The sequence below is a fragment of the Momordica charantia genome (genome assembly GCF_013281855.1).
Source record: "Momordica charantia cultivar OHB3-1 chromosome 5 unlocalized genomic scaffold, Mcharantia_2.0 BLBB01000005.1, whole genome shotgun sequence".
Classification (NCBI taxonomy): domain Eukaryota; kingdom Viridiplantae; phylum Streptophyta; class Magnoliopsida; order Cucurbitales; family Cucurbitaceae; genus Momordica; species Momordica charantia.
This window is the reverse complement of record NW_028275163.1, coordinates 8156932-8176571: the sequence shown is the minus strand read 5'-3', so window position 1 is coordinate 8176571 and position 19640 is coordinate 8156932. Positions and strand designations below refer to the sequence as shown.

General features: G+C 35.9%; 1 protein-coding gene and 2 long non-coding RNA genes across 3 annotated transcripts; 2 read left to right on the top strand and 1 right to left on the bottom strand.

Moving 5' to 3' along the window:
- The first annotated feature begins 241 nt into the window (after nucleotides 1–241).
- LOC148211236 (uncharacterized) lies at nucleotides 242–11368 on the top strand. Its single transcript, XR_015790901.1, has 3 exons — nucleotides 242–2544; nucleotides 5128–5265; nucleotides 11146–11368. It is a non-coding gene; the product is annotated as an uncharacterized LOC148211236 (long non-coding RNA).
- Nucleotides 5869–10850, top strand: SLG1 (Tetratricopeptide repeat (TPR)-like superfamily protein). The gene has a single exon (XM_022290164.2). The coding sequence runs from the start codon at nucleotides 8131–8133 to the stop codon at nucleotides 10750–10752; it is 2622 nt and encodes an 873-aa protein (XP_022145856.1). The 5' UTR covers nucleotides 5869–8130; the 3' UTR covers nucleotides 10753–10850.
- A 1677-nt stretch (nucleotides 11369–13045) lies between the features above and the next one.
- LOC111015166 (uncharacterized) lies at nucleotides 13046–14645 on the bottom strand. The gene is made up of 2 exons (XR_002601986.2): nucleotides 14420–14645; nucleotides 13046–13603 (listed from the first exon to the last, which is right to left on the bottom strand). It is a non-coding gene; the product is annotated as an uncharacterized LOC111015166 (long non-coding RNA).
- Nucleotides 14646–19640: the final 4995 nt, after the last annotated feature.

The window sequence follows — 19640 nt, the reverse complement described above, 5'->3', positions numbered from 1 at the left end:
TAATAGCTTCAAGGTACCTCCACTCCACCCCGATCATACGCCTTACTCATATCCAGCTTCAGAGCTGCCAAAGCAGAATTTCTGGATTTTTTATTACGAAGCGAATGAATGCATTCAAACCCTAGAATAACATTATCAGTAATATGCCTTTTTGGGATGAAGACAATTTGGTAGGGGGAAATTATCTTATCCAACATTTTCTTCAATTTGTTCACCAAGACCTTCGATATTATTTTGTAGCACGCATTACAAAGGGAAATAGGTCTGAAATCTGACACCCTGAGAGGGGCCTTTATTTTAGGGATCATCATAATCATAGTCTCATTCAGATCCTTCAAATCCAATACGTTATTAAGTAAATTTAAACAGCATTCCGTAACCTCATTTCCCACAATATGCCAAAACTTCTTATAGAAGTTTCTCGAGAAACCATCGGCCCTGGAGCTTTATTGGATGAATTTGGCTTAAGACAATTGGTATCTCTTCTGCATCAAACTTTTTACTCAACTCCCAATTAGTATCATTTAAAATATCAGACTCGCTTGGATGGGAAGAAGAAAAAAGATCGGAGAAATATTAGAGATCATACCCGTAATCTGGTCCTTATATTCCGCCCATACATCTTGGTTATCATAAAGCCCCTTTATTTCATTCATGCGCTGTTTATAAGAGGCTTTATTATGGAACCACTTCATGTTACGATCTCCCCATTTGAGCCATAATTCTCTCGAACGTTGGCGCCAATAGATCTCTTATTCTTTCAAAATTTGCTCTAAATCAGCTTCCACTTTCCGGATATCGTCCCTATTTTCTGAGCTTGGGAGCCTCCTAATTGATGATTGTAGGTTCGCCTCGGCCTTTTTCATTCTAGCTCTATAACTCCGCTTTTTTCCTGCCCCCATCAAGAGAGCTCCTTTGCACAAGCTGCAATTTTGAGGCCAGCATATAGGAACTACCATCAAAACGCTCCTTTGACCACTCTTGAAGAACAACTGATTCACAGCTCGAGTCTTCCAACCATGTGTCTTCAAATATGAAAATTCGTTTGGGGGTCTTTGGAGGCCTAGACGGCCTGTGACAAACTCTCACCTCTAAAGGTCTGTAGTCCGAAGTTCTATAAGCCAAGTGACGAATAATGTTGTGGGCAAAAGTCTCTGTCCAGGCTGAGTTAGAAAGAATTCAGTCAAGCCTTTCAAAGACAGTTTGCTCATTTGGCCTCCCATTACACCAAGTGTAGGCATCTCCAATATATCCCAGGTCAACAAGATCACAATCATTCCACCACATTTCTGAAATCAAAAATCAACTTCTCATCCTTTCTACGACCCCTTGTTTCTCTTCATGATGCAGAATCCCATTAAAATCAACTCCTATTAGCCAAGGAGTCGAAACATTCCCTTTGAGTCTTCTCAACAAATCCCAAGCAAACCCTCTCCTCTCCTCCTCCGGGTTCCCATGAAAGCCTGTCAAACGCCACTGATAGTTTTCGAAATCCACCAAGCCATCAATGTGGTTCAAGGAGAAAGAGATTCACAGCTCGAGTCTTCGAATCATGTGTCTTCAAATCTGAAAATTCTTTTGGGGGCTTTTGGAGGCCTAGATGGCCTGTGACAAACTCTCACCTCCAAAGGTCTGTAGTCCGAAGTTCTATAAGCCAAGTGACGAATAATGTTGTGGGCAAAAGTCTCTGTCCAGGCTGAGTTACAAAGAACTCGGTCCAGCCTTTCAAAGACAGTTTGCTCATTTGGCCTCCCATTACACGAAGTGTAGGCATCTCCATATCCCAAGTCAACAAGATCACAATCATTCCACCACATTTCTGAAATCAGAAATCAAATTCTCATCCTTTCTACGACCCCTTGTTCTCTTCATGATGCAGAATCCCGTTAAAATCAACTCCTATTAGCCAAGGAGTCGAAACATTCCCTTTGAGTCTTCTCAACAAATCCCAAGCAAACCCTCCCCTCCCCTCCTCCGAGTTCCCATGGAAGCCTGTCAAACGTCACTCATAGTTTTCGAAATCCAACCACCCATCAATGTGGTTGAAGGAGAAAGAGATCAGGTTGAAACATACTTCCTCCTGCCACATCAAGGCAAGTCCACCACTCTTTCCTTTACAATCCACTGCCACACAATTTTGGAAACCAAGTCGAGCTTTAATATTATTCGTTTTGTATTTTAAGTTATAATGTATGAGATGAGTTTATATAGATATTTAGATGAAATATTACAAAATTGACCCGAGCGTCCATCCCAGAGAAACCGAAGCCGCCACAGTCAACCGCCATTGTTTGCCGGCCACCGCTCGTGTCTCTGCCGCCCACCAGCGCCCACATCTCTGCCGTCATCTGTCGGACACCACCGGCCGCCGACATCCCATGGATGCTCTACCATAGCAGTCGATCCAATTAGGGTTTTCTTTTGCTGTTGTTGAAGGCTACGTTTTAATTTCTTGGGAATATGTCTTGAAAAAAACGCAAGCCCTAGAGCTCCTTCGACAACTCAGAGCTCCTTGATCTTTGCCGAGTTTTCTTCCACATTTAGGTGAGTTCATGTTCAATCTGTTCGGCCATTTCCTTTCTTTCTTACTGTAATTGCATTTTTAGGTTAAGGATTTCGCGAGTTCATGGCTGGGATGATGTTCGAAACTTTTTTTCTGGTTAGTGTCGGATTTGTTAGTGATATTTTGATTTCTGAGTTGTGCATTTTTTAATTGAATCGGTTTCAAACTTGAATGTCTCTGTCTTCGGAGATTTCTTCAATTCCTGTTCATAGTTTTTCTTCCACTGTTTTAAGCCTAAGGAGGAAGTTCATTACCAATCAATGCAATAAATAATAGCTTTAGGAGGAAGAACAAAACCCCGGCCATTATGTATTCCTCATTTTCCTCCATAACTTTTTTATTTCGCGATTCCTAATTTACCCTTCTCCTTCATCTAATATTATCGGTTACTTCTTGGGGGTGGTTAGTTCTGACGCTTCATCTTCTTCTTTTATAATATTTGTTTCCCTTTACGATTTTTTTGGCTTCTTCATTCAAATAATGGGACAATGTCGGGGTATCACTATTGTGTTTGGTAATTCCATTAATTTCTACTTTCTTTCTGCTCTGTTTAGATTTTCAATGTGGGGTTTCTTTACTTTATTAAAATGGATGGGGACATTTGAGCATTTGAGACATTTCTTGATTTTTCTTTGTTTCTTTGTTTCTTTCTCTTTTTTGTTGTTTTTTGGTTTGTTTGAAATATCTGCAACTTTTGAAATGTGATACAGTATCAGATAATGAGGAAATTAAATAGGGAGGGATCAGATAATGAGGAAATTAAATAGGGAGGGAGGATAAGGAGAAGAATAAGAAGAAAGAGTACTTTTTTGCTTTGTCAACATGGAGGAGACATTTTGTTTAATATCCATTTGATATCTTTGGAATGTTAGGCAAAGGTCAATAGCTTGTAGTAGGCTTGAAACTTACCCAGTGAGAGAGATTTATTGCAAGGGCCTAAAAGGGGAAGCTATTTTTATCACCTTTTCTTTTTGTTTCTCTAGCCTTTGTAGATAAAAGGTCTGACTTTGTGTGTAGTTCTTTGGGTTCTCATTTTCCCTTTGTTCTCTCTTGAGAGGAATTCATGGCTGTGGTAGATTTGTTTGTATCATTTGTTTTTTGGGTCTTTGAACCTTTACCTTATTACTGGAAGTTGCGAGTCAGCTAGTTGTAGTGTTTCTTGTTATTTCATCTTTGCATAATATTATGAAATAAGGGTGGGGAGAGAGTGGGATTGGAATATTCAGCCAACTTTCAATCTCCTAAAGAAGGAAGAAAAAGAAAAAGATACAAAACATCCCATGTCTGTAAGAATTAAGAATGATCTGGGTTTGGAATATTCAGCTAGTTGCAGTGAGTAAGTATGAGCTTCATCCGTGTGGTTAGGTTCAGGCAGGTGGGGCTAGAGTTAGCAACTACAATCCCTGGAAGGCTATTGCTTTGGGTTTCCCTATTTTCTCTCATTCTTTACGTGTCTTTGTGGGGGAAGGTCTTAATACGTACTTCTGGGAGGATACTTGGATATGCGACAAACCCTTGTGTCTTGCTTTCCCTCGGATCTACTTTCTATCTGATAAGAAACTCCTTTCAGTGGTCGAGGTTTTAAGTTCTGCAGAAGAGGGTTTGTCCATCTCTTTGGGGCTCACCCATTCCTTGACTGATCGGGAATCGTCAGAGTTTTCGAATTACTGGATCAGCTATCTAGAGTTTTCTTATTTGTTGGGAGGGATGATGTGAGGGTGTGGACCCCCAATCCTTCGAAAGGTTTTTCTTGTAGCTCCTTTTTCCATATCTTGAACTCCTCGTCGTCCTCTTCTTCTTCTCCGTCCCTGTTGACCCCTTGGTTCACCTCGCTTTGGAAGATTAAAATTCCAAAGAAGATTAAGTTCTTTGGGTGGCAAGTCTTACTTGGAAAAGTTAATACCTTGGGTCGGATCCAGAGGATGTCCTCCCTTTGTTTGGGTCCATAATGGTGTGTTCTGTGTAAGAATGCTTCAGAGGATCTTGATCATTTGTTGTGGTCTTGTCAGTTCGCGAATGAGTTATAGCTTCGTTTCTTTAGATTTTTTGGAATTGTTTGGGCCCATTCTAGAGATTGTAGGGCGATGATGGAGGAAGTATTGTTATTCCCCCCGTTTCTAGACAAAGGACGTTTTCTTTGGCAAGCGTGTTTTCTGGCTACTCTATGGGGTATTTGGCAGGAGAGAAACAATAGAATTTTTAGGGAAGTGGAGAGATCTGTGGATTATGTGTGGGATCTTATTAGATTTAACTCTTCTCTATGGGGATCAGTCACTAAGGCTTTTTGTAATTATCAGTTAGGAGTCATACTTTTGGATTGGAGCCCGTTTCTTTAGGGGTTTCCTTTTGCTGGGCTGTTTTTTGGTATGCCCTCTTATTGTAGTCTTTATTCATTTATCTCAATGAAAATGTTGTTTCTTATCGAAAAGAATTAAGAATGATCTCTGGCTAAAACTTTTTAATGGTGGAAGTGGAAGGCTTTTTATTTAAGATAGATGAAATTTGGCGGACAATGGACATAAATGTAAGAAAGGGGAAAACTTGATGCTTTGCTTTTTGTTCAGAATTGATATTTATGATGCTGAGAGGAAATGAAAGTGAATCAATGACAACCATGAAGACCATCTGTACTGATATTTAGGATGCTGAAAGCAAATGAAAGTGAATCAAAGATCAATTTTGGATGGCAACTCAAACGCGAGGTTGACTATTACTCTTGCTAATTTTTGTTATCTTATTTTCACTAAACGAGTAGTTATTAGTAAACATTAAGAGTAAATGTACTGTTAAATGAATATTAGTGGTGGCGGATTTGTTCATTTTTTGATATGTTTATATATTTGAACGTTCATCTCATTGTCATTGGAGCGGGTGTTAGATATTCAAAACAACTTGAAATAGATTTAGGTTCCCATATATATTAGTTAAAATAGTATTAGAAAAATAATTTTCTATACATTTTATTTTAAGAAAAAAACGTAAAATAAAAAATAGTTATCAAACACCTATTTGATTTTTGGTTTTTGGTATTTTTAAAATGGAAAAGAAAAAATGGATATCAAACATGTTTGATTTTCTGTTTTTAAAAAACAAGAAACCAAAAACCAATTATCAAACATATATGGTTTTTGTTTTTTAAAAATAGAAAACAAAAAACAAAAAACAAGAAAAACCAAAAACCAAAAACCAAAATCAAAATCAAAAGTAGAAATGGTTATCAAACGGGCCTTTACTAATTAGATATGGAAGTTGTTAGGGAGAGTTGTTATAAATATAGTGAGGGTGTAAGAATGAAGGTATCCAATTGTTTGATGTGGTTTAAGCTTGGAGTGATATCTCAAGAGGGGAGGGTCCAAGTACCTCTAATACTTGGGTTATATTGTAGTTCTTCTACATTTTATATTTCAATATATTGTTAGTTGTTCGGTCCTAGCTTCTCGACATATATGGATATTATCAGGAGGTTAATTCGGATGCCTTGTGTGAGAGTCTTATTAGGGGTATAGGAGAATATTATTAGTTGTTAGTGAACGGGTATTATTGTAATTAGATTAGGGTGTGAGTATGTTATAAATAGGAGTAGGAAGGAGAGGAGAAGGATATCTTGGGGAATTGTATTTTGGTAAGGAACTTGAGAGAGTTCTTTGGGAGAGAGATAGCCCTCTCGAAAGGCTATCAGTTCTTGTATTCAGGTACCTAAGAAATTGGTATCAAGTTCGTCCTGGCCATGAATCTGAATCTTTCATTCGAGACAGTTACGAGGATATGGAGATTATTGATAGGAATGGAGTTGCAGAAATCGTTGAGAGAAATGACGAAACGTTCAAATGAAATGATTCGAATCACGGAAGAAATGCAAAAGAGATTTACTCTTAGAGAGGAAGAAGAGAGATCAAGGAAGGAAGAGGCAACGACAAAGAGCATTCAAAAGCAGGGACGAAAGATTGCTGGAAGCCGACGATCAGACCCGAGAATGTGGACTGGAGTGCAATGGAAATTCAACCGCAGAGGGAAAGTGGCGTCGTGCAGCGATTCACTGAGAAAATTGGAGAAAAATTACCCTCAACCGAATATGAAGATGCTAAGGAAGAGAGGATGAAGGAAACACCGACCACAGAAGATCGAAAAGGGGGGATGAAGAAGAAATTGAATATCCAAAAAGAAACGGCAAGAGTCCGAGAATGGTTGGATCGGATTTGTACGGTGGTTCTCCGATGAAGAAGCGGCGAAAAAAGAAGGGTCCAGCACGATTGCAAGAAGAACGACTTAAAATCCCACAAGACTTGAAGGATGGCCGACGATTGTTGGCGTCTAAAGTATGGAGAAAAGTAGGAAATCCAGACGAAAATGAAAGAAAAAAGAGACAGAGGACTGATGGAAGGCATCGCCGGCGAATGTTTGGGTGGTCGGAGAAACAGGAAGGGTGGTGCCGCCATCTGTGTTTCAGATGGTCGGAGAAGAAAAGAGGGACGGTAAGGATTCTGTGCCCTAATTTGTCTGTCGACAAATATGAAAGGAATGGGCTGAAATTGGAAGATGCTAAGGGGAATGGGCTGGTATTGCATAAAATGGTTGAGGCCCAGGACTTTTAAATACAAGATGGGCTTTGGGCCGGGATGTCCTTGATCTTGAACCTAGAATCTAAACTAACCCTAGCTGCCACTTCACCATTTTCCCCCTAAGCAGCCGACCTTCCACCCTAGGCAGCCGCCGACCGCCGACCGCCGCCCGCCACCTGTGCCTCCGTCGTCGTCTGCCGCCGCCACCATCCGCCGCACACCACTTTTCGCCATCATTGGTTGCACACCATCGCAGGCCTCCTTCAATCGCTGCCACTGCCCGGACAACTCGTACACTGCCGCCGTCCACCTTCTCAATGTCCGCCGCCTTCCACCTAGGAATCTGCAGTTGTCATCAATCGTCTGCCATCACAGCCTGCCGCTGCCGTCATCTGCCGTATGCCGCCGGTGAAAACCATCACCCACCGAAGTTCGTCACACCAAAGCCGCCATCGTTTTTCGCACACCACGGCGCGCCATCGTCTGCTGCCGCCACCATCCGCCGTACGTCGTCGCCGTGGTACACCATCGTCCACAGTTGTTTGTCACACACCACTGCCACCATCGCACTCCGTCGGTCGCTCATCCGTTAGAATAAACAGTTCATCTAGGGTTTGAGATAGTTCTCTATTTTTTGTTTGTGTTTAGTGTTTAAAAAAAAACAGAAAAAAAAGAAGTAAATTTGTTTTTGTGTATGCACACCTTGAGGACAAGGTGTCTTTGAAGGGCGGGGCAATGTGAGAGTCCTATTAGGGGTGAGTTTGTTATAAATAGGAGTAGGAGGGAGAGGAGAAGGATATCTTGGAGAATTGTATTTTGGTAAGGAACTTGAGAGAGTTTTTCGGGAGAGAGATAATCCTCTCGAAAGGCTATCAGTTCTTGTTAGGTTTTTGTATTCAGGTACCTAACACCTTGTTGGTTTCAAGAAGGCATTGATGAGTGTTGCCAACTTACTAATTTTGTCAATTCCAGTGATTGGACTATAAGCTGTAAGAGCTCCCTGTAGAAATGCATCCACTGGATTTCATGTCATGTAGTTCCATGATTAGAAATCTTTGTCTAAATGCAAAACACCAAGAAGTTTTTTGCCTTTTTGTTCAAAAGTTCCAATGCTCATCAGGCTTTAAGCCTGATAACCATGTTTTTGCTGCTGTTTTCAAATCATGTGCTGCTCTTTCTGCCGTCAACGTGGGAAAGGCACTTCAAGGTTATTTAGTGAAACAGGGGGAATTGGCTTGCCAGTCTGTGTACAAAGGACTGCTGAACTTGTATGCCAAATGTGGTGTTTTTGATGATTGTTGGAAACTATTTGAACAATTGGATCATCGTGATGTTGTTACCTGGAACATAATATTATCTGGGTATTGTGGGTCTCAAGTACATGATACTGAGGCTATGAGATTGTTTGTTAAGATGCATTCGGAGGGGGAAGTGAAGCCAAGTGCTATTACAATTGCTACCATTCTTCCGGTTTGTGCTCGCGTAGTGCAAGCTGGTGTTGGGAAGAGCATACATTCCCACATAATGAAATCTGGATTGGAAAGGGATACTCTTGTTGGAAATGCTCTCATATCGATGTATGCCAAATCTGGGCAACTGCAATACGATGCATATGCTGCATTTAACAGCATTATTCACAAAGATGTTGTTTCATGGAATGCTATAATTTCTGCTTTAGCAGAGAAGAATTTATTGTTTGATGTATTACGATTGTTCAATCTGATGCTGGAAGAACCAATAGAACCAAATTATGTAACAATTGCTAGTATTTTACCTGTTTGTGCTTCCTTTGCTAAGAATATTTCGTACCGCTTTGGGAGAGAGATCCATGGTTATGTACACCGCAGGACTAACTTGATGGAAGATATTTCTGTCTGCAATGCATTGATGAACCTTTATTTGAGGGTTGGACAGATGGAAGAAGCAGAGATCTTGTTCCGGAACATGAAGCAGAGAGACTTAGTTTCATGGAATACTATCATTTCTGGGTATTCATTAAATGATGAGTGGTTGGAAGCAGTAGATCTCTTCTGCAAGTTTCTAAGCTTAGGGATTGAGCCAGATTCTGTAACATTGATTAGTGCTTTACCTTCTTGTGCATACTCCCAAAACTTGCGAGTGGGGAAAATGATCCATGGTTATATTCTTCGTCATCCAATCTTAAGAGAAGATTCAGCAGTTGGAAATGCTTTAGTTAGCTTCTATGCCAAATGTCATGATGTAAAATCAGCATTTGAATCATTTTCCTTGATTTCTAGGAAAGATTTGATATCGTGGAACTCAATGCTCAATGCTTTTGCCGAGCCCGGGCACGGTACTCGGTTCGTGCATCTCCTTGACTGGATGCTGCAAGAAAGGTTCAAACCTGATTCTTTTACTATCTTGAGTATAATCAGTTTTTGCGTCACAGTTTCAGGAGTATGGAAAGTTAAGGAGACTCATTGTTATTCGGTTAGAGCTTGTTTGTTTGAAGGTGATTCTAGTCCTACTACGGTCAATGCTCTTCTTGATGCATATTCGAAATGTGGTAATATAGATTATGCGTTAAAGATTTTTGAAAGCTCATCAGGAAAAAGAAACTTGGTGACGTGCAATTCAATGATTTCTTGCTATGTTAACTGTAAGTCACCCAATGATGCACTTACGATATTTTCCGGGATGACTGAAACTGATCTTACAACCTGGAATCTGATGGTTCGGGTTTATGCTGAAAACAATTGTCCTGGTCATGCTCTCAGCCTTTTCCGTAGGTTACAAACTGAGGGTATGAAACCAGATACAGTGACTATTATGAGCCTCCTTCCCATATGCAATGAAATGGCATCATTCCATCTGTTGAAAGAATGCCATGGATATTCAATCAGATCATGTTTTGAGGATGGTTACTTAGAGGGAGCTTTACTCGACGCATATGCAAAATGCGGAGTCCTAGGCTGTGCGTATAAACTTTTCCAATCAAGCTCTCAGAAGGACTTGGTTATGTTCACGTCAATGATAAGTGGGTATGCCATGCACGGGAAGGGAGAGGAGGCACTCAAGGTTTTCAATAACATGCTCGAGTCTGGCGTAAAGCCAGACCACGTGGTCATGACTGCTATTTTATCTGCTTGTAGTCATACCGGTCTTGTAAATCAAGGTTTAAACATATTTCATTCTATGGAAGAGGTTCACCATATGCAACCAACCATGGAACACTATGCTTGTGTAGTCGATCTCCTCTCTCGGGGCGGCCGAATCAACGACGCATATTCTTTTGCGATCGGGATGCCTGTCGAGCCTGATGCTAACATATGGGGGACACTGTTGGGTGCCTGCAAGACCCACCATGAAGTGGAGTTGGGGGTTCTTGTGGCAGAGCATGTTTTTGAAAGTAAAAGTGATGATATAGGAAATTATGTAGTTATGTCAAACCTGTATGCTGCAGATTCAAAATGGGATGGGGTGCTGGAAGTAAGAAAGCTGATGAGAGAGAAGGATTTGAAAAAGCCACCTGGTTGCAGTTGGATTGAAGTGGAAGGAAAGAAGAACTTTTTTTTAGCTGGAGATTCCTTGCATCCTCAAAGAAACATCATTTACAATCTGTTGAATACATTGCATCAGCAGATTAAAAGGACAGTTGATATAACTTGATTGGCAATTAAATTTTGATGTGTTCTGAAATGTTATATATATTTTGGGTCTCTATTCAATTTATCAATACAAAAGGTTCTAGGCTTGTTTGATAACTATTTTGGTTTAGATAATTATGTTTACAACCATTGCTTCCACTTGTGTGTTCTTTACTACTTTTTTTGAAAACTAAAAAATGTAGTTTGTAAAATTGTTGGTGTTGTTTTTGTGGTTGTTTTATTTTTTATTTGGCTAAGAATTCAAATGTGTTTGAGATGAATGACGGACCTAACAAATATACGAGGAAACTAAAAAATGAAATTGTTATCGAACGGACTTTAGAAGTTGTTTGATATTGTTCGTTTAGAATTCGTGCGTGTCTTGTGTGCCTAAGAATGCTGTCTTCTTTTGCAGGTGAATATGGAAATTGTTGGCAACTACAATGTATGAAAAATCATGCTTTGGCCATTTTTGTAATAAAGTTCCACATAAGTGAGTCATTTTTTATGTTTTGAGAATATCCTATTTGGAATCCAAAATCTTCGATTATGTATTGAAGGAGCTCATTTGTTTGGGTCTAGAATATGGTTCAGGTAGTTTATTAGTTTAAATACTAGTTTCAAAATGTTCAATTCGGTCGGTCCATATTGTACTTTAAATTTATAAATTTTATATTCAATGAAAATTCTTTAATACAAATTTATGAATACGATTTAAGAAATTTAATGATTGATGATAAAAATAAAAATGAAATGAATAAAAAATAATCACTTTTTAAAATCACCGAGATCATAAATGGAGCTTTATAATTTTGTTTCTAAGAATTCAAATATGTTTTTTTGAAAAAGATGAAAAACATTCAAAAAAAAAAAAAGGTGAGGAAGCAAACATAATTTTTAAAAATAGAAAATTAGAAATAAAATTGTTATAGAAAGGACTACTAAATCTCTTTAAATATAGTCACAAATTTACGTTAAAAAGTTCCATGGTATATAAAGTTTGTATTAAAATTTTACAAATAGGGACTAAAAATGTCCACTTTTTTTAAAGTACAAGAATAAAAATAAATAAATGTTGAAAATATCGAAAAAATAGGCGCTTTCGGTATAGAAATCAAAATGGAAATGATAGAGAACAAAAGAGTGTTTAAACTTTCTTTTTTCTGTTACACTGCATTATACGAAATTCCTTTTTATCCAAGTAGTTTAGCATCTTAAAATTTTCAACTTTACCTTAATTACATTAATTTATTGATTAAAAAAAAAGACTATTCTTCGTTAAAATGACCACATAATTAACAAATTGGCGGTAAAAAAGAATTGGAACTCCTACAACGTGAATGGTAAAATTAAAACCAATTACACAGGCTGTGAGCAAAACTGAAACAAACTAATTTATACAATTTTTCATAAAAACAAAACAAAGTAAATTATACAATTTTTTTTTCTGATATCGGCTGGTTTTAATTTTTGGCTCTTAATATTTTAGGTTAGGATAGTTTCAGTAATGTTTCCGTTTCTTGTTTTCGACTTTTTTTTTCTATAAGAAATCTAAACATTTTACAACTAACTATGGATCCATTTGGTAATGTTCTCATTTCATGTTTCTATTTACTCGTTTTTAATAAAGAAAAATAAATTTGCATGCTCCCAAACCCATGAATTCAATGTTGATCAGACAATATTTAAATTTATGTTTTGTAACAAATTAGAAACGGAAAAAACAAGAAACTTTCTTTGATTGTTTTTAAAAATTTTATATAATTTTGAGAATGTTTCCAAAAAATTAAGAAACAAAAAACATAATTAGTTGCAAAATTCTTAGGTTTTCCAATAAAATTAGAAACGAGAAACAAAAAATGAGAACGTTATCAAACGAGTCCTATGTTTCTTGTTTCTTCTTTTTTGGGAACATCATCGAAATTGTATAGAAATTTGGAAACAAACTGAGCTTCAACGACGAAAGGGCATACATCGTTGACCTCAACGGCGAACTTCTTATTTTGCCCAGCGACAAAACTACTTTTCGTCGCTAAGCTCAGCGACATAAATGTTTTCGTCGTTGGTCTTAACGACGAAAATAATATTCGTCGCTGGAACTAACGACGAAAATATTTTCGTCGCTAAATCCATAATTCAACTACTAAAATGCTTTGTGACGATTTATTTTCGTCTCTATTTATTTTTTTATTTATTTGTATGTTTTTTTTCTTTTTTTATTGTGACATTATGTGATTACGTCGCTAAATAGGAACAAAACTTCAATGTTATCTACTAGTATGACTATATTTCCTACCATTCTAAAACATAGGATAAATAATAATAGAAATGATAAATCACATTAAACTTAAAATTAAACATATTTTAAATACACAATATATCCAAACTTGAAAAGCAAAATATATGTACGTGTCAAAATATAAGTATTTTACATATTGATCTAATATAATAAGTTACAAGTTTACCGAATCTTCGAGCATAACACAACATGATCATCATGCATTATGTCTCAATCCTGCCCAAATAATTTCATGTCATCTCCATAACATCTTCTTCACTTAATTCTCGGCCTTCTTCTTTTGTTTTTTCTACTAACTACACCATTTTGTCTTACACAATTAAATATATCAGCTAGAATTCTGAATAGATATTACCACTAAATTTATATCATCATATTAGTACTTAATTACATATTCAATTTGGGTGGATTCGTTGATCCAACCCTTTGTCGGATGACAATGTGTCACGTAAAGCAACTCAAATGGCTCAAATATGTCCCATCTTCCTTTTTCTATAGCAATAGATTATTTAACAATAATGAGAGACACAACATATAACACACTACTACAAATCGCTACCTGATGACATTGTTCCTGCAAAAAATTTGATAAGGACACATTCCACACGAGTATATAAGGACACATCGTCTCTATGAAATGTATATGTTTCGAACATTATAAGGACACATTCCATACGCGTACAAACGACCTTCCACATACATCACATGGTCATTTCCATACTAAGTTTTGACATTTCATATCTGAGTAACGTGTAAATCCTAAACTTTTTAGTCTAACTTTAAACAACTATAATATTTAAAGTCGTCGTTTTCTAACAAACAAAAGCAAATATATTAAAAGTATAATTTAAAGCAAATTCTAAGCAACAAAATTAATTCCAAACATAGTTCGAAGCAAATTTCATTATTCCAACTTTAACAAAAAAACCTACAAAGAATAATCTTAAAAAAAAAACTCTAAACAAATATATTTCATTAAGAATTTAACTTTATTCAAACATAATACATAGATCCATTCAAACAATAAGCATACTTTTAATAAAATCAAAAGAGAAAATTATTGTACCAAATAATGTTAAATTTTTCATGCACAAGAGAAATCTTAACTTAATTACAAGCAAAGTCTTAAAAAAAATTAAAGAAATTCCAAACATATATATTTAAGTAAAATTTAATTATTGACTCCTACACAAAACATAACACAATTGTAAATAATAAACCTACTTTAAATAAAATCAAAAGAGAAAAATTTGTACCAAATAATACTAAATCCTTCAATGCACGAGAGATCGATGAAAGAACTCCGATTAAAAGAAGCCTCAAACCATGAATGATTCTACACGCAAAATAGGACATACAAAAATAAAACTCAAAAAGCAAATACATTTACCTAGTATTGAAATCATGATTATTGTGAAGAAACCGACGGCGGCAACCTTGGTGGAGTACGAAAATGGATGAGAATTGAAGAGGCAGAAAGAAATTGAGGAGAAAGGGGGTTGGGGCTCCATTTAAGAGGGCTAGGAGACGAAAGGGCTTTTGTCGCCCCCAAAAACGCTACCATTTTGATGAGAAAATTAAAACGGAGTCGTTTTGACGAGGCGATGAAAATCATTTTGTCGCATGTCAAAATGGGTCTCCGACGAAACTATTTTGCCAAAACGATTTTTATAATTTTATCGCTGAAAAAGCGACGAAATTATTTTTCTTTATTAAAAATAAAAAAATAGTAACATGATAACTTCAAGAAGTATCTAACAAGTTTCTAAACTTTCGATATTGTGTTTAATCGTCATTGATGTATTCAACATTTTCTAAAATTTATGAACTTCTTAGACACAAAATTGAGAGTCTAAGATTCTATTATACATGAAATTCAATTTTACGTCTAATAAATTCATTAGTTTTAGGAAAAAGAATCTAAAATAGTTTAGGAACTCATTAGACACCGTTAAAGTACAAGACCTAAACCTAAAAATATTTAGAGCAAAATTAAATTCAACTATTAGAGGTATTTTTTATAATTAGCAAATTTATAATGGAAGGCTACAGAATAAAAGAAGAAATTCATAGGCCAACCAATGCAAATAAAGAGAAAAAAAATAGAAAGAAAAAGTTAAAATAAAGTTTGTGGTTTGGTTGAATCAACAGTCAGAGAGTTGTTAACCATACAATTCAAACTATATTTTAAACAAAATCACTTAAAATGGAACAGTTAATTTAATATAAATGCTGATAAATTTTAAGCTTCTTCATCTCATCGCAATCGTTTTCGCGTTGTCAATGATGACGGTCTCAAAGAGAAGCATGCTCATTTCAATTGTCATTGTTCTCTTGGTCAGCATCGACATGATTGAGATCACAAATGCAACGAGAATTATCCAAGATCGATCTCTAATGGTCCCTAATATCCCTCTATTCATCCCTCAATTCCCACACGCAGGTGGTGGTGCTCGGGGTCATGGTCATGGTCGAAGATGCAAGCTAGGACATTGCAAACCACATAGAGCTAGCAACCCACTTCAAGTAGGGTTAAACATCAAACACGAGATTATTAGAGACATTAAAGCAAGGATTTTCAATAGACATAACAAAGCTCGTCCAATTGGGTAACGAGACTCATTATGTATTTTAAAAAATTTCTTAATGAAGTTTATATGTTTATTATTATTTTTTTTTGTATCAAGAACTTCAAATGTGTCGTTATATAGCCAATATGAACATAGTTCAACTGGTTATGATATTCGGACTAAAAGGTTGAAAATTCTAAATTCCCAATCCAACCTTGAACTTGAAAAAAAGGTGACAATGTATATGAAAGGAAAAAGAAAATAAATGTTGTTCAATTGTTGTTATAAATATTACATTAAAATAGATGTCTATAGCCCTCTTAGGTTTCAATATTCCTTTTAATTCCTTCTCAAATCTCATACCTTAACTCTTCTATCGCTGTGTTGTTCTTCTTGTTCTTAGTTTTATAATAGATATTCATTTATTTAAGTTTAATTTTTTTTATTGAATTTCAATTTTGGTTGGTGATCTGACGACATGAATTAAAAACAACAGATTCAATGAAAATAAGAGTGGTATATTCTATCATTATAACAAAATAGATATATTACATTAATTATTTTTAACCGTTCCAGCACTTTTGGCAACAGTTCATAAATCGCTCATAGAACCAGTATTACGAGAAATATAACAATGGTATATAAAACCGGTAACCATATTTTAGCATTTATTTTTTTTCTTAATGCAACCCTTTATACAACCGTTGTTGCAAGATAAGCACAATTTCTTAACCTCTAGAATCATCTAATAACTGCTACAATTGTTGATATTATAATAGCAATTTATAAACATTTAGCAACAATTTTTTAGAGTAAATAATGTTAACTTTTCAGAAGAATAGAGAAAATAAGGAGAACAACAAATAAGATTTCATTAAATTGAATTGCTAGATAAAAACCTAATAACCTATTTATAATAGTATAATTCCTAGTAATATAAGTAAAGAAATCCAATTCAAATAATCTAATTATAATTCAAATAATTATAACGCTCAAATCATATATATTTTTTTTTTTTGTACAACATGTGGGGTGGGTGATTCAAACTCTCAACTTCATGGTTGGATACATATGTCTTAACCCACTAAACTATACTCAAGTTGGCATTCGTATACTTTGAAGCAAGACTATATTTTATGTATCTCCAAACTCCTATGAAATTCCATGTCTCTTTTGCAAAATCATAACTTTTCAATTCCTCCCTTTTATTTTGCCTGATTGGAATGAAGCTGAAACAACATATATAGTATAGAGGTGTTGTAAAAATAAGTTTCTGACATGAGTACATTGCTGTTTAGTTCGAAGTCACTAGAAGGGATAAAACGGACCATCCGTACCCGTCGATCTGAGACACGTAAGCTTCACCCACCTGAAGAATCCAACCTCAGGTCAACTGTTTACCTGGGGGCCTGACAGCTGTATCGCTGGTCGGAACGATGCCAACGGTCTTGTCTCCCCTTCCTGCGGACATCACACCCCACATTTCCAAGTACGCTATTTTGTCCAAAAATGACCTACTACAGCTCGAGCTCACACGAATTTGGGCGTCAAAGTTTCGTTCCTTGTGCAGATCCCGTTGTCTCAAAGATCGCACCTCAATAGCTCACTCCAGTTTACTCGTAACCGATCTACGAAGCTCGATGAAATTCTGCATCAACAACAGCGATTGCCACTTCTGGTAGAGGGACCATGGAGCTTCGTTCCAAAGTCATTTCCCAATTCTTTAATAGAACAATAAATAGGCAGTTGATATTGATAATAGATTATGACTTTTATGGCTAAATTAATGGTCATGGCTAAACTAGTGTTGAGGCTCAATCTGATAGTTACTTTGTTGTTTAATTTTGTGTTTTTGAAAATTAAGATTATAAATATAACTTTCATCTCTGTGATTCATTCTGAAAACTAGAAATAAGTTATTAAAATCTTTTTCTTGATTTTTAAATTTAGTTAAGGATTCAAATGTGTTTTTAACAAATGTGATAAGCATGCAAAGAAACTGCGAGTAAACAAACATATAGTTTTTAGGTTAAAAAACACATTTGATCTCTAAATTTTCGCTAAATTAACGATTTGATCCCTAAACTTTAAATTTCAAAAGTAATGATTTAATCCCCTATTTTGCTAGATGAAATAGAAATCTAAGAGAACTATCACTTAAGATCCATGTGCACTGTGCAAAATTAGGGTTGCAGGTTTAAGGCTTTTAAAAAGAAAGATATAAAAATATTAGGTATCCAATATATAAATTAAATCTACCCAACTCATAAGCTTAAGCTTTTGGGTAAATGGTATCAGAGTGGAATGTCCTCTGTTTGAACCATGTTTCATCCTCATTTATTATGATTTCCAATTGTTGGGGTTTGATGTAATTTTTCAACCCCACAAATGAGGAGAGTGAATTAAATTTACCCGACTCATCAACTTCATAGATTCTCTCACTCTACTGTGTTGAATTTCTGGTCTTTAATTTCAATTTTACCCCTGCTCATAAATCAGACCTCATCATTCCATTCCCTTCGCATTTTTCTGATTCTTTTGTTGGATTTTGGAGAAATTCTTAAAGGGTTCTCGAAAATAGAAAACCCATACGGAAATAACAAAATTTCTCTGAAAAATGAAACACTTAGATGGACATGAACAAAATTTATCTTAAAATTGGAAAACCAAAATTTCTCCCACAAATTGAAAACTCAGAAATGGATATGCAGATTTGAGACAAAAAAGAGACAGAAAAGAGTTCGGAAAAGCCTAGAAATTTTGTAAAGATTGGGATCAGAGTCGCCAGAACCGTGGGGTTTTTCTACATGATTTTTTTCCTCCAAAGTTTGAACCAACCAAATTTTGAATTCACCCATAATTTTGTACATGTGGCCCTTCAATTTCTACATATAAATTCCTAGCTCCAATTTTTGTTAGTATCTTATAGAATATTGACTCGATCGTTTCTAATTTTGAAGTAATCACGTCCCCTCGTTGCACTATTTCTCCTTCGATGTACTTGCTTCTTTTGTGATTTCGAAGTTCTTTAGAATTTGTCACAGCACCACTATGGGCAAATTCATGTTTTGAACAACTTCTAAATTAGTTAACAACTTCCTCAGACATACCGCCTCTTTTGCTGTTTCACAGGCGGTAACGCATTCCACCTCTACTTTTAAAAGTTTAGAGACCAAATATTTTAACCCAATGTTCAAAAGCAGAAAACTGAAAAACAAAATAGCTACTAAATCGACTTTAAATTCGATAGAGTTTTCCAAATTTTGCTGAAACCACAACCAAATAGAAAGGACAGAATTGCAAAATGTTATTAACCATACAATTTAAACCATAGGTTTGAAACAGAACACTCAAAATGGAAGAGTTAACCCTCTATAAATTATGTCCACATTTCCTTAAGCTTCTTAATCCAAGCTTTTTATCATATTTACTTTTCATTGTCAACGATGATTACTGTCTCGAGGAGAAGCATCTTCATCTTTATCTGCATTCTCGTACTTAGCATCGACATGATCGAGATTACAAATGCGACGAGAAACCTTTTTCGTAGGCATAAAAAGGATCGCGATGAAGCTAAGCGATGTAGTCCAAAACATCCTCAACTTTGCGAATCAAATTTTCTTACTACCCCGAATGTAGAACATTGTAATTCAAGCGGTCGTTGTAGAGGAATTGGTATCAAAAACGAGATTATTAGAGACATTAAAGCAAAGGCAAAAAGACGTTTCAAGCCTCCACCAAAGGAGCGACGATTGGACTAGAATATTATTTAGTTGGATTCATGTGTTCATAGACTCCTAAATTTGTTTGGTATTTTATTTCTTTATGTGTATTTATGTATTTAGTGTGAGTTTGAGTAAATTTGTCCTAGGGATAAATAAATAAAATGTCATAACCTCTTTCTCCTTTTTTATATTTTAGTTTTATTAAAATGAGTAAATAAATAAATAGATGCATCTGAATAAATAATGTTTACTTTATTTCTTTGAATAAAATACTTTTATTTAAAAAAAGTTAAATATTCTTTATTCAGTTCACTCG

What these genes read in the sequence shown, in the direction of transcription:
- SLG1 (XM_022290164.2), top strand. Translation starts at nt 8,131, where the DNA reads ATGCATCCACTGGATTTCATGTCATGTAGTTCCATGATTAGAAATCTT.